Source organism: Arachis stenosperma, chromosome 9 (genome assembly GCF_014773155.1).
Source record: "Arachis stenosperma cultivar V10309 chromosome 9, arast.V10309.gnm1.PFL2, whole genome shotgun sequence".
Classification (NCBI taxonomy): Eukaryota; Viridiplantae; Streptophyta; class Magnoliopsida; order Fabales; family Fabaceae; genus Arachis; species Arachis stenosperma.
Window position 1 is genome coordinate 47,213,111 of NC_080385.1, and position 14,558 is coordinate 47,227,668.

Here is a 14,558-nt window from a genome sequence, read left to right on the forward strand (position 1 = left end):
GGGCAGTTAATTAATCCCACTAACCAAAAAAAAAAAAAATACCTCAACCCAAAAGTCTCACTAATTTTATTTTGAAATTATTTAAATAAAGATGTTTATTTCATCTTTTGTTAAAGATATTTTTATATTATATTTTAATTAATTTTTATATAATTTATTTGTTATTCTTCATCATATATTATTAAATTCTTTTAAAAATTTTTTTAAAAACAACAAAAAAATATTTAGATTAGACTAAAACCAAAAAAATAATAAATTAACTATTAGATTTTTTTTGAAATTATTTATATAAAAAAATATATCACACTTATCAATCAATCAAAATATATATATATATATATATATATATATATATATATATATGTTACGGTAGGTAACCGGAGATTAATACAACGAATGGCGTTTAGCGGCCCAAGTGTATGATGGAGGAGGAATCCGGGTAGGTCCGCAACTCGAGGGGCTCCGTCCGACTTGTGCTCGCGTGTGAATGGGGGGTGGTACCTGCAAGGACACTCCGATGCCTAAGTTAGCAAGGGTGTAAGCAGGTCTTAGAGAGTATTGGACTTAGGGATACCTGAGGGGTGTCAGTGTATTTATAGTGGTGAGCCAATAACCACCGTTGGAGTAGTGCCGTATCTTTAGGGTGTTAACCGTCCCTATTATCTTGGGGAGGTTAAGATATGGCTTTAAGAAGCGGTTAGAGAGATTTCAGGGGCGGTTACTCATTTGAATGAATATTTATCTGCCAGCTAATCTCACAACCGACTTCTTCGTACTAAGTCGTGGTTGACACCGACCTCTTGAGTGGAGGTGGGTGCTTTGCTAGGCTTAATCTATTGGATCAGGCCTTTCGATTGGACCTGGGCCCTTAACATTGGGCCAGGGTATGAACAGTGCCCCTACTTGAGCCCAAGATCCTTTCAAGGTTTGGGTTCAAGTATTTAACTCGGGTTCGTAGCTGACTTTCACGGGTTTTGAAACCGACGTGATTTTCGCGACCTTTTGTTTCTGACAGTTACGTCAATTCAAGCGTCGTGTCCGTTGAGGGATCATTTAGGGATTGAGGACTTTGGTAACGGTGCAGTCTCATTAATGACTGCCTCGTTTTTACCATTATGCCCCTTAGCCTATTTATAAATGCTTTCCCTCTCTTTCCATTTTCCGTTTCTGCGATCTTTCAAACTTCTCCTTATCCTGTTCGTGCTGCATCCTTGCGTTCAAAAGATTTCTGTTCTTCTCCAACCTTCATTTTCGGATAAAGGTTAGTTTTGCTTTTTTCATGTCATGCCCTATGTTTGCATGTTTTGTTTTGCGAGTAGATAGGTTGACCTGTAGATTCTAGTTTCGAATCTTTCTCCTTAGAGGCCGTGTTTTTTGATTTTTCCTTTTCTTTTTTCCCTTTTGTAGGTTTCTGCCACTTTTCTTTATATAAAAAATGGCTTCCGTAGACGTTCTTTCTCAGTGGGTAGATGTTACGGTCCTTGGGGAGAAACCGTTGGTTGACGCTGAGTTCATCACTCATCTTCGTACTCATCACAGGCTCTGTACTTCAGAGGAGGACGAGCCCAAATATGAACTAATAATCCCGGGTCCTGAAGACCGGGTCTGTTTTGGGAGAGAAAATGAGGCGGCCCCTCATTTTTTCTTTATGTATGAGTGTATGATCACCCGCTTGGGTGTTTTTCTTCCTTTCTCAGATTTCGAAATATCTGTTTTGCGCCACTGTAGAGTTGCCCCTACTCAACTTCACCCCAATTCTTGGGGTTTTTTGAAGATCTATCAGTTTATAAGCCATGCTCTGGACTTTCCGACTTCTCTAAAGATTTTCTTCTTTCTCTTCCATATGACCAAGCCCTTTAGTGGGCTCAACAACAAACAGCAATGGGTATCCTTCCGAGCCATTCAAGGTCGGAGGATTTTCACCCTTTTTGACGAATCTTTCCACGACTTTAAAAATTTCTTTTTCAAAGTTCAAGCCGTAGAGGGTCACCATCCCTTTTTTCTGGATGAGCATTCCTCCCCCCGCTTCCCCCTTTATTGGTCGCCGCCTTCCTCTTGTGAAAAATATGGTCCCGATGACCTGGATGAGGTGGAGGCGGCCATTGTAGGGTTTTTCCGAGAAGCGTGGGGGAGGTCCCCATACTTGGATACCAGAAAAATTCTCCAGGGAATACCGACTTTTGTTCAATCTCAGCTAGGTAGTGCATGCATTCTTTATTTCTGAGTTGTTTCTGCCGACTTGCATTCTACCGACTTGTAATTTTTGTTATTTGTTTTCTTTTGTAGATATGGCAAAAAGGAACGCTCAGGAGGCCTATCAAAGGGTCCAGGAGGCCAAGGCGAAGTCCCGGGCTAGGTCCAGTGGTGCCAGGGCGATCACCTCTCCTCCTCCTCCTCCTCCTCCTCCTAAGAATACTGGCACTCCCCCTCAACCCATTGTCATTTCTTCCTCAAGTTTGTCTCGACCACCCCCTTCTGCCCAGGTTCTCTCTGAGCCAGAGAAGAAGAAGCGCAAGACTTCAGAGTCTGGCTCTTCTTCCTTCGATGGTGGGGTTAAGGCGGATGCTATGGCATTCGTCCGAAAGAACATCTATCCTTTTATCAGTATGGATGATGTTTCTGTTCGAAACCACCTCACCACCATGGCTGAGGAGAGTTTTAGGGCGGCGGGTGTTTGTGGCAAACTTTTGGATATTTTTGAGAAGGCTCCCCTTAGCTCTTTGGGGGCATCCTCGAGGGTTGAGGAGTTAGAGGGGAGGCTTCTTATTTATGAAAAGCATGAGAAGGAGTTGAAGGAGGAGAGAGATAAGTTGAGGAAGGAGAGGGATCACCTGAAGGAGGAGGAGGGTAAGCTGCGGGCCCAATGCACTTTGGAGGCGAATCTGAGGAAAACAGCGCAAGACAGCTACCACAGCTTATTTCAAGATATTGTGGCCGTGAGGAAGGACTTGCTGAATTCTCGGAACGCATACGCCGAGTTGGAGGACTCTATTGCCGAGGGCGCCGAGGAGTCTTGGAGAATTTTCTTGGAACAAGTCAGAGTTATCGCTCCCGACTTGGACCTTTCTCCTTTACATCCTGACAAGGTCGTTATTGATGGCGCCATCGTTTATCCTCCTGCTCCCGAGGTTGTTTCCGAGTCGGATTTGAAGACTCGGGGGCAGAGGATTATTGAGTCTCCTCCTCGCCCAAGAGATCCTCCAAGTTCTTCAATCCTTACCCCGACTTCCTCTTCGGCTCCTCCTCCTGGTCCTGGTGGTGCTCCTCCTGGTGGTGGTGATTCCTCTACTCCGATCAAAAAATGACTTCTTTATTTTTGTGGCTATATGGGGGCCCGGCCTGTGGGTCCCCCCTTTTTAAACTTTATTTATCTGTTGGTGCTTGTGAACAATTTCTCTTTCTGGCCTTTTAAGGCCGTAAACAAAATATTCCAATCCGTACCCTTTTTTGGATAAGGGTTTTAAAAAATAAATGCCCTTTTTTGGATAAGGGTTTAAGTTACCTTGTGCGTGCACATGCTTTTCTGTTTTGGATATGTTTGATCTTTTCTGAAAAAGCCTTTTGTTAGCTTGTATTGTTTTCTCAAGCCCTTTTCGTTCAAAGGTTTGTATGCAACCTTTGAACTTTTTCCAGGTTTTGATATCTCTTTTGTTATCCTTTATACTCAACTTTTGCTTTAGTGAGTTTTTATGACTTAGGTTATTTTTGCGATGCGTTTTTCATTTACTCGGAATATATCCGAGTTTTTCTACTCGGGTTCTTGTCTTTGACTTATGAGTCGGACTGTTCCCGAGTTTAATACGATCAACTCATATAACCTCTTTACACCGACTTGTACCTCGTCGTTTCATCCTGACGACCATGTTAGGTCGGTTCATGGGATTTTCACGTTTTGTCGAGCTTAAGTCGGCGCGTTTCGTAGAAAGACTTAAAAAAGGAGGATATTTAATAGAGACATAGTAATGAAAAAGATCTTTATTAATTGGGAAGGTACCTTTTTGCTACTAAGGGTCTTTGACAGCATGTTTTCCCTTAGCCTCTACTATGATGCCTCGTTAAAAACCCTTCTCCAGAAAAACCCTTTTTTGGGAAAAAATCATGAAGTTGGGAAAAGAGTACATCAGGGAGTAGAGTTCGCTTCTAACTGTAGTACCTTTTCATATTACAAGCATGCCACGACCTTGGTAACTCAGTGCCATCCAAGTCGGTTATTTTATAATAACCTTTCCCTAACACTTCCTTGATTTTGTATGGCCCTTTCCAATTTGCGGCGAGCTTTCCATCACCTGATTTGTTGACTCCAATGTCGTTTCTGATTAGGACCAAGTCATCTAAGGCAAATGTTCTTCGAATGACTTTCTTGTTGTATCTGGTAGTCATCCTTTGCTTTAGTGCCGCTTCTCTTATCTGGGCATTTTCTCGGACTTCGGGGAGCAAGTCGAGCTCCTCTTTGTGCCCTTGTACATTTCCGACCTCATCATGAAGAATTACCCTTGGGCTTTGCTCACTGATTTCTATAGGAATCATGGCTTCTACGCCGTAAACTAGTCGGAAGGGTGTTTCTCCTGTGGCGGATTGGGGGGTTGTCCTATAAGCCCATAATACCTGAGGGAGCTCTTCAGCCCATGCTCCCTTTGCTTCCTGTAGTCTTTTCTTTAATCCTGCCAGTATGACTTTGTTAGCTGCCTCGGCTTGCCCGTTGGCTTGTGGGTGTTCTACCGAGGTGAACTGGTGCTTGATTTTCAGACTGGCTACTAGATTTCTGAAAGTGGCGTCGGTGAATTGGGTTCCATTGTCTGTGGTGATGGAATAAGGTATTCCATACCTTGTGATAATATTTTTGTAGAGGAACCTGCGACTTCTTTGAGCGGTGATAGTGGCCAATGGTTCTGCTTCTATCCACTTTGTGAAGTAATCTATTCCCACGATCAAGTATTTGACTTGCCCTGGTGCTTGGGGAAAGGGACCTAACAAATCCATTCCCCATTTTGCGAAAGGCCAGGGGGAAGTTATACTGATGAGCTCTTCTGGTGGAGCCACGTGGAAATTTGCATGCATCTGGCATGGCTGGCATTTTTTCACAAAGTCTGTTGCATCTTTCTGCAAGGTCGGCCAATAGAATCCTGCTCGGATTACTTTCCTGGCCAGCGACCTTGCTCCGAGATGGTTTCCGCAGATCCCACTATGTACTTCCTCCAACACCTCGGTGGTTCTTGAGGTCGGTACGCACTTCAGCAATGGTGTTGATATCCCTCTTCTATAAAGGACATTTCTCACCAAAGTATAATGTTGTGCTTCCCTTCGGATCTTTTTAGCTTCTTTCTCCTCTTTGGGGAGGATGTCGAATTTCAGGTATTCGACTAAGGGATTCATCCATCCGAGGTCTAGGCCGGCTACCTCAAGTACCTCTTGTTCTTCTTCTGTTTTTGATACCGAGGGCTCTTGGAGGGTTTCTTGAATCAGGCTTCTGTTGTTCCCTCCGGGTTTGGTACTTGCTAACTTGGACAGGGCGTCAGCTCTGCTATTTAGATCCCGAGTTATGTGCTTAACCTCGGTTTCCGCAAAGTGCCCAAGGTGTTCCAAAGTTTTTTCCAAGTATTTCTTCATATTGGGGTCCTTCGCCTGATATTCTCCACTTATTTGGGAAGTCACCACTTGTGAGTCGCTGTAGATCATCACTTTTGCAGCGCCAACTTCTTCTGCTAACTTTAATCCGGCAATCAAGGCCTCATACTCTGCCTGATTGTTTGAAGCCGAAAATTCAAATTTTAAGGAGACCTCTATCTGGGTTCCTTTTCCATCTACCAATATTATGCCTGCGCCGCTCCCCGTCTTGTTGGAGGATCCGTCTACATAGAGTTCCCATGTAGTCGGTTTTTCCTCTTGTTCACCTGCATATTCTGCAACGAAGTCGGCGAGACATTGGGCTTTAATTGCTGTCCGAGTTTCATATCTCAAATCGAACTCGGAGAGCTCTATCGCCCATTGAACCATTCTCCCTGCAACATCCGTCTTTTGAAGGATTTGCTTCATGGGCTGGTTCGTACGGACTCTTATTGTGTGAGCCTGGAAGTAAGGTCGTAGCCTTCGTGAGGCTATTACTAAGGAGTAAGCAAACTTCTCTAGTTTGTGGTACCTTAGCTCAGGACCTTGTAGAACCTTACTGGTGAAATAGACCGGGTGTTGCCCGACCTCGTCTTCTCTGATCAGGGCTGATGAGACAGCCCTGTTTGCGACGGATAGGTATAGGACGAGGTCTTTCCCCGGTATTGGTCGAGTTAATATAGGAGGTTGGCTTAAGAATTTTTTGAACTCTTGGAACGCCTCCTCGCATTCCGGAGTCCATTTAAATTGGCATCCCTTCCTCAATAAAGAAAATAGTGGAAGGGATTTCAGTGCCGATCCTGCCAAAAATCTGGAGAGGGCTGCTAGTCAGCCATTGAGCTGTTGAACCTCTCTCAAACAAGTCGGGCTTTTCATTTCTAGGATGGCTCTGCATTTGTCGGGATTGGCCTCAATCCCTCTTTGTGTTAGCATGAAACCTAGAAATTTCCCCGCTTCTACTGCGAAGGCGCATTTTGCGGGATTTAGTCTCATCCCGTGCAACCTTATAGTGTTGAAGACCTGTGAGAGGTCGGTTAAGAGGTCGACTTCTTGCTTGGTTTTTACTAACATGTCGTCGACGTATACCTCCATTAGGCTCCCTAGATGGGGGGAAAACACTTTGTTCATCAGCCTTTGATACGTGGCTCCTGCATTCTTTAGTCCGAATGGCATGACCACGTAACAATAGTTGGCTTTTGGTGTGATGAACGATGTTTTCTCCTGGTCGGGTTCATGCATCGGGATTTGGTTGTATCCCGAGTAGGCGTCCATAAATGATAGGTATTGGTACCCTGAGCTGGAGTCCACCAGGGTATCAATACTCGGTAGGGGATAAGGGTCATTAGGACATGCCTTATTCAAGTCGGTATATGGTGCGCGAAATTGTGAACAATACTTTTTCACAACTCAAATAATCCCTGGTCATGAACTCCAAGAACTTGGTGGCTCAATACCATGGCATTACACAACTTTGCACAACTAACCAGCAAGTGCACTGGGTCGTCCAAGTAATAAACCTTACGTGAGTAAGGGTCGATCCCACGGAGATTGTTAGCATTGAAGCAAGCTATGGTCATCTTGTAAATCTTAGTCAGGCAAACTCAAATATATATGATGATGAACGAAAATAACATAGAAGATAAAGATAGTGATACTTATGTATATCATTGGTGTAAGAGCTTCAGACAAGTGTATGAAGATGCCTTCCCTTCCGTCTCTCTGCTTTCCTACTGTCTTCATCCAATCCTTTCTTACTCCTTTCCATGGCAAGCTTGTGTAGGGTCTCACTGTTGTCAGCAGCTACCTCCCATCCTCTCAGTGAAAGCGATTGCATATGTCCTGTCACGGCATAGCGGAATTCAGCTGTCGGTTCTCGTTCAGGCCAGAATAATATCCATTGATACTTTTGCGTCTGTCACTAACGCCCTAGCCTGCTAGGAGTTTGAAGCACGTCACAGTCATTCAGTCATTGAATCCTACTCAGAATACCACAGACAAGGTTAGACCTTCCGGATTCTCTTGAATGCTGCCATCAGTTCTTGCCTATACCACGAAGACTCTGATCTCACGGAATGGCTGGCTCGTTTGTCAGGCGAGCACTCGGTTGTCAGGCGATCAACCATGCATCATGCAATCAGAAATCCAAGAGATATTCACCAAGCCTCGAATGCTTGTAGAACAAGAGTGGTTGTCAGTCACCTTGTTCATAGGTGAGAATGGTGATGGGCGTCAATCATCACCTTCATCATGTTGAAGAACAAGTGATATCTTGGTAAAAGAACAAGCGGAATTGAATGGAAGAACAATAGTAATTGCATTAATACTCGAGGTACAGCAGAGCTCCACACCTTAATCTATGGTGTGTAGAAACTCCACCGTTGAAAATACATAAGAACAAGGTCTAGGCATGGCCGAATGGCCAGCCCCCAAATGATCTAAGAACTAGATGTCCAAAGATGATCAAAGGATCAAAAACAATCCAAAGATTTTTAATACAATAGTAACAGGTCTTACTTATAAGAAACTAGTAGCCTAAGGTGTACAGAAATGAGTAAATGACATAAAAATCCTCTTCCGGGCCCACTTGGTGTGTGCTTGGGCTGAGCAATGAAGCAAATTTCGTGTAGAGACTCTTCTTGGAGTTAAACGCCAGCCTTGGTGCCAGTTTGGGCGTTTAACTCCCATTTGGGTGCCAGTTCCGGCGTTTAACGCTAGGATTTCTTGAGGTGACTTTGAACGCCAGTTTCGGCCATCAAATCTTGGGCAAAGTATAGACTATCATATATTGCTGGAAAGCCCAGGATGTCTACTTTCCAACGCCGTTGAGAGCGCGCCAATTGGGCTTCTGTAGCTCCAGAAAATCCACTTTGAGTGCAGGGAGGTCAGAATCCAACAGCATCTCCAGTCCTTTTGAGTCTCTGGATCAGATTTTTGCTCAGGTCCCTCAATTTCAGCCAGAAAATACCTGAAATCACAGAAAAACACACAAACTCATAGTAAAGTCCAGAAAAGTTAATTTTAACTAAAAACTAATAGAAATATACTAAAAACTAACTAGATCATATCAAAAACATACTAAAAACAATGCCAAAAAGTATACAAATCATCCGCTCATCACAACACCAAACTTAAATTGTTGCTTGTCCCCAAGCAACTGAAAATCAAATAGGATAAAAAGAAGAGAATATGCAATGAACTCCAAAAACATCTATGAAGATCAGTATTAATTAGATGAGCGGGGTTTTTAACTTTTTGTCTCTGAACAGTTTTGGCATCTCAATCTATCCTTTGAAATTCAGAATGGTTGGCTTCTTTAGGAGCTTAGAATCCAGATAGTGTTAATGATTCTCCTAGTAAAGTATGATGATTCTTGAACATAGCTATTTATTGAGTCTTGGCTGTGGCCCAAAGCACTCTGTCTTTCCAGTATTACCACCGGATACATACATGCCACAGACACATAATTGGGTGAACCTTTTCAGATTGTGACTTAGCTTTGCTAAAGTCCCCAATTAGAGGTGTCCAGGGTTCTTAAGCACACTCTTATTTGCCTTGGATCACAACTCTTATTATTATTTTTTTTCGTTTTCTTTTTTTTTCTCTTTTTTTTTCGGTTTTTTTTTTTTTTTTGAATAGCAATGTTTTTTCTTTCTTCAAGAATCATTTTATTGATTTTCAGATCCTCAATAACATGTCTCCTTTTCATCATTCTTTCAAGAGCCAACATTCATGAACCACAAATTCAAGATACATATGCACTGTTTAAGCATACATTCAGAGAACAAAAATATTGCCACCACATCAAAATAATTAAACTATTATAAAATTCAAAATTCATGCAATTCTTCCTTTTTCAATTAAGCACATTTTTATTCAAGAAAGGTGATGGATTCATAGGACATTCATAACTTTAAGGCATAGACACTAAGACACTAATGATCATAAGACACAAGCATGGATAACATAAAGCACTAAAATTCGAAAAACAAAGGAATAAAGAACAAGGAAATCAAGAAATGGGTCCACCTCAGTGATGGCGGCTCTTCCTTGCTTTTGAAGGTCCTATGGAGTGCTTGAGCTCCTCAATGTCTCTTCCTTGCCTTTGTTGCTCCTCTCTCATGATTCTTTGTTCTTCTCTAATTTCATGGAGGAGAATGGAGTGTTCTTGGTGCTCCACCCTTAGTTGTCCCATATTGGAACTCAACTCTCCTAGGGAGGTGTTTAGTTGCCCCCAATAGTCTTTTGGAGGAAAATTCATCCGTTGAGGAATCTCAGGGATCTCATGATGAGTGGGATCTCTTGTGTACTCCATCCTTTTCTTAGTGATGGGCTTGTCCTCATCAATGGTGATGTCTCCCTCTATGTCAACTCCCACTGAATAACAGAGGTGACAAATGAGGTGAGGAAAGGCTAACCTTGCCAAGGTAGAGGTCTTGTCCGCCACCCTATAGAGTTCTTGGGCTATAACCTCATGAACCTCTATTTCTTCTCCAATCATGATGCTATGGATCATGATAGCCGGTCTATGGTAACTTCGGACCGGTTGCTAGTGGGAATGATTGAGCGTTGTATGAACTCTAACCATCCTCTAGCCACGGGTTTGAGGTCATGCCTTCTCAATTGGACCGGCTTTCCTCTTGAATCTTGCTTCCATTGTGCGCCCTCTTCACATATGACTGTGAGGACTTGGTCCAACCTTTGATCAAAGTTGACCCTTCTAGTGTAAGGATGCTCATCTCCTTGCATCATAGGCAAGTTGAACGCCACCCTCACACTTTCCGGACTAAAATCCAAGTATTTCCCCCGAACCATAGTAAGATAATTCTTTGGATCCGGGTTCACACTTTGGTCATGGTTCTTGGTGATCCATGCATTAGCATAGAACTCTTGAACCATCAAGATTCCGACTTGTTGAATGGGGTTGGTAAGTACTTCCCAACCTCTTCTTCGGATCTCATGGCGGATCTCCGGATATTCACCCTTTTTGAGTGAAAAGGGGACTTCGGGGATCACCTTCTTCAAGGCCACAACTTCATAGAAGTGGTCTTGATGCACCCTTGAGAGGAATCTATCCATCTCCCATGACTCGGAGGTGGAAGCCTTTGCCTTCCCTTTCCTCTTTCTAGAGGTTTCTCCGGCCTTGGATGCCATAAATGGTTATGGAAAAACGAAAAAGCAACGCTTTCACCACACCAAACTTAAAATGTTTGCTCGTCCTCGAGCAAAAGAAAAAAGAAGAGAGTAGAAGAAGAAGAAATGAGGAAGAGGGAGATGGTGGTGTATTCGGCCAAGGAGGGGGAGAAGTGGTGTTTAGGTAGTGGGAAAATGAAGGGGTAAGGAGGGGTTTATATAGGAAAGAGGGGGATGAGGGTTCGGCCATTTGAGGGTGGGTTTGGGAGGGAAAGTGGTTTGAATTTGAAGGGTGAGGTTGGTGGGGTTTTATGAAGGATGGATGTGAGTGGTGAAGAGAAAGATGGGATTTGATAGGTGAGCGGTTTTTGGGGAAGAGGTGTTGAGGTGATTGGTGAATGGGGGAAGAAGAGAGAGAGTGATGGTAGGGTCCTGTGGGGTCCACAGATCCTGTAGTGTCAAGGAAAAGGCATCCTTGCACCAAATGGCATCAAAATCCACGTTTTGAGCCTTTTCTGGCGTTAAACGCCGGGCTGGTGCCCATTCCTGGCGTTTAACGCCAGGTTTTTGCCCTTTACTGGCGTTTAACGCCAGTCTGGTGCCCCTTTCTGGCGTTAAACGCCCAGAATGGTGCCAGACTGGGCGTTAAACGCCCAACAGCTAGCATTACTGGCGTTTGAACGCCAGCTTCTTCTTCTCCAGGGTGTGCTATTTTTCTTCCTGTTTTTCATTCTGTTTTTGCTTTTTTTCATTGTTTTTGTGACTTCTTATGATCATCAACCTACAAAAAAGATAAAATAACAAAAGAAAATAGTTAACTATAAAACATTGGGTTGCCTCCCAACAAGCGCTTCTTTAATGTCATTAGCTTGACAGAGGACTCTCATGGAGCCTCAGAAATGCTCAGAACCGTGTTGGAACTTCCCAACACCAAACTTAGAGTTTGAATGTGGGGGTTCAACACCAAACTTAGAGTTTGATTGTGGCCTCCCAACACCAAACTTAGAGTCTGACTGTGGGGGCTCTGTTTGGCTCTGTTTTGAGAGAAGCTCTTCATGCTTCTTCTCCATGATGACAGAGGGATATCCTTGGGCCTTAAACACCAAGGATTCTTCATTCACTTGAATGATCAACTCTCCTCTATCAACATCAATCACAGCCTTTGCTGTGACTAGGAAGGGTCTGCCAAGGATGATGGATTCATCCATGCACTTCCCAGTCTCTAGGACTATGAAATCAGTAGGAATGTAATGGTCTTCAACCTTAACCAGAACATCCTCTACAAGTCCATAGGCTTGTTTTATTGAGTTGTCTGCCATCTCTAGTGAGATTTTTGTAGCTTGCACTTCAAAGATCCCTAATTTCTCCATTACAGAGAGGGGCATGAGGTTTACACTTGACCCCAAGTCACACAAGGCCTTCTTGAAGGTCATGGTGCCTATGGTACAAGGTATAGAAAACTTCCCAGGATCCTGCCTCTTTTGAGGCAATTGCTGCCTAGACAAGTTATCCAGTTCTTTGATGAGCAAAGGGGGTTCATCCTCCCAAGTCTCATTTCCAAATAACCTGTCATTTAGCTTCATGATTGCCCCAAGGTATTTAGCAACTTGCTCTTCAGTGACATACTCATCCTCTTCAGAGGAAGAATACTCATCAGAGCTCATGAAAGGCAGTAGTAAGTCCAAGGGAATCTCTATGGTCTCAGTTTGAGCTTCAGATTCCCAAGGTTCCTCAATGGGGAACTCATTGGAGGCCAGTGGACGTCCAGTGAGGCCTTCCTCAGTGGCGTTCACTGCCTCTTCTTCCTCCCAGAATTCGGCCATATTTATGGCTTTGCACTCTCCTTTTGGATTTTCTTCAGTGTTACTTGGGAGAGTGCTTGGGGGAAGTTCAGTAATTTTCTTGCTCAGCTGACCCACTTGTCCTTCCAAATTCCTAATGGAGGATCTAGTTTCAGTCATGAAACTTTGAGTGGTTTTGATTAGATCAGAGACCATGGTTGCTAAGTCAGAGGTATTCTGCTTAGAGCTCTCTGTCTGTTGCTGAGAAGATGATGGAAAAGGTTTACCATTGTTAAACCTGTTTCTTCCACCATTATTATTGAAACCTTGTTGAGGTCTCTCTTGATTCTTCCATGAGAGATTTGGGTGATTTCTCCATGAAGAGTTATAGGTGTTACCATAGGGTTCTCCCAGGTAATTTACCTCTTCCATTGAAGGGTTCTCATGATCATAAGCTTCTTCCTCAGATGAAGCATCCTTAGTACTGTTTGGTGCATTTTGCATTCCAGACAGACTTTGAGAAATCAGATTGACTTGTTGAGTCAATATTTTATTCTGAGCCAAAATGGCATTCAGAGTGTCAATTTCAAGAACTCCTTTCTTCTGACTAGTCCCATTGTTCACAGGATTCCTTTCAGAAGTGTACATGAATTGGTTATTTGCAACCATTTCAATCAGTTCTTGAGCTTCAGTAGGCGTCTTCTTCAGATGAAGAGATCCTCCAGCAGAGCTATCCAAAGACATCTTGGATAGTTCAGAGAGACCATCATAGAAAATACCTATGATGCTCCATTCAGAAAGCATGTCAGAAGGACATTTTCTGATTAATTGTTTGTATCTTTCCAAAGCTTCATAGAGGGATTCTCCATCCTTCTGTCTGAAGGTTTGGACTTCCACTCTAAGCTTACTCCATCTTTGTGGTGGAAAGAACTTTGCCAAGAAGGCATTGACTAGCTTTTCCCAAGAGTCCAGGCTTTCTTTAGGTTGAGAATCCAACCATATTCTAGCTCTGTCTCTTACAGCAAAAGGGAATAGCATCAGTCTATAGACCTTAGGGTTAACCCCATTAGTCTTGACTGTGTCACAGATTTGCAAGAACTCAGCTAAAAACTGATGAGGATCTTCCATTGGAAGTCCATGAAACTTGCAATTCTGTTGCATTAGAGAAACTAATTGAGGCTTAAGCTCAAAGTTGTTTGCTCCAATGGCAGGGATAGAGATGCTTCTCCCATATAAATCAGGAGTAGGTGCAGTAAAGTCACCAAGCACCTTCCTTGCATTGTTGGCATTGTTGTTGTTTTCGGCTGCCATTTGTTCTTCTTCCTTGAAGAATTCGGTCAGGTGCTCTAAAGAGAGTTGTGTTTTGGCTTCTCTTAGCTTTCTCTTCAAGGTCCTTTCAGGTTCAGGATCAGCCTCAACAAGAATGCCTTTGTCTCTGCTCCTGCTCATATGAAAGAGAAGAGAACAAGAAAGTGTGGAATCCTCTATGTCACAGTATAGAGATTCCTTTAGGTGTCAGAGGAAAAGAAAAATAGAAGAAAGAAGAAGTAGAATTCGAACTTGATCAGATATAGTTCGAATTGTGCATTAAGAAGGAGTGATACTCCATAAATAGAAGGATGTGAAGAAGAAAGGGGGGGTAATTTTCGAAAATTAATTATAAAATTTTGAAAACATTTTTGAAGAACACTAATTGATTTTCGAAAACAAAAGTGGGAAAGAAATCAAGTGATTTTCGAAAAAAAGATTTTGAAATTAGACATAAAAAAGATTTGATTGAAAACTATTTTGAAAAAGATGTGGTTAAGAAGATATGATTGAAAAGTTATGGTCAAAGAGATGTGATTGAGAAGATATGATTTGAAAATAATTTTAAAAGATGTAATTTGAAAACAATTTGAAAAAGATTTGATTTTAAAAATTAATAACTTGCCTAACAAGAAAAGATACGATTCAAACATAAAACCTTTCTCAACAGAAAAGGCAACAATTTTGAGATGTTCAATCAAATCATTAATTGTTAGTAAGTATCTTTTAAAAAGG

General features: G+C 42.6%; 1 protein-coding gene and 1 non-coding gene across 2 annotated transcripts; both read left to right on the forward strand.

The window, feature by feature from the left end:
* Nucleotides 1–1,435: 1,435 nt before the first annotated feature.
* Nucleotides 1,436–3,305, forward strand: LOC130949479 (uncharacterized). Its single transcript, XM_057878187.1, has 3 exons — nt 1,436–1,544; nt 2,287–2,483; nt 3,087–3,305. The coding sequence occupies exons 1-3, from the start codon at nt 1,436–1,438 to the stop codon at nt 3,303–3,305; spliced, it is 525 nt and encodes a 174-aa protein (XP_057734170.1).
* Nucleotides 3,306–13,313: 10,008 nt separating this feature from the next.
* LOC130952716 (small nucleolar RNA R71) lies at nt 13,314–13,421 on the forward strand. Its single transcript, XR_009074894.1, has one exon. It is a non-coding gene; the product is annotated as a small nucleolar RNA R71 (small nucleolar RNA).
* The last annotated feature ends 1,137 nt before the right edge of the window (nt 13,422–14,558 follow it).

Bases quoted from the DNA above. Each gene is read 5' to 3' on its own strand.
- LOC130949479 (XM_057878187.1), top strand. From the start codon at position 1,436: ATGGCTTCCGTAGACGTTCTTTCTCAGTGGGTAGATGTTACGGTCCTT. The intron at 1,545-2,286 runs GTACTTCAGAGG...TTTCTTTTGTAG, and splicing joins TCGTACTCATCACAGGCTCT to ATATGGCAAAAAGGAACGCT. The intron at 2,484-3,086 runs GTTCTCTCTGAG...CATCCTGACAAG, and splicing joins GACCACCCCCTTCTGCCCAG to GTCGTTATTGATGGCGCCAT.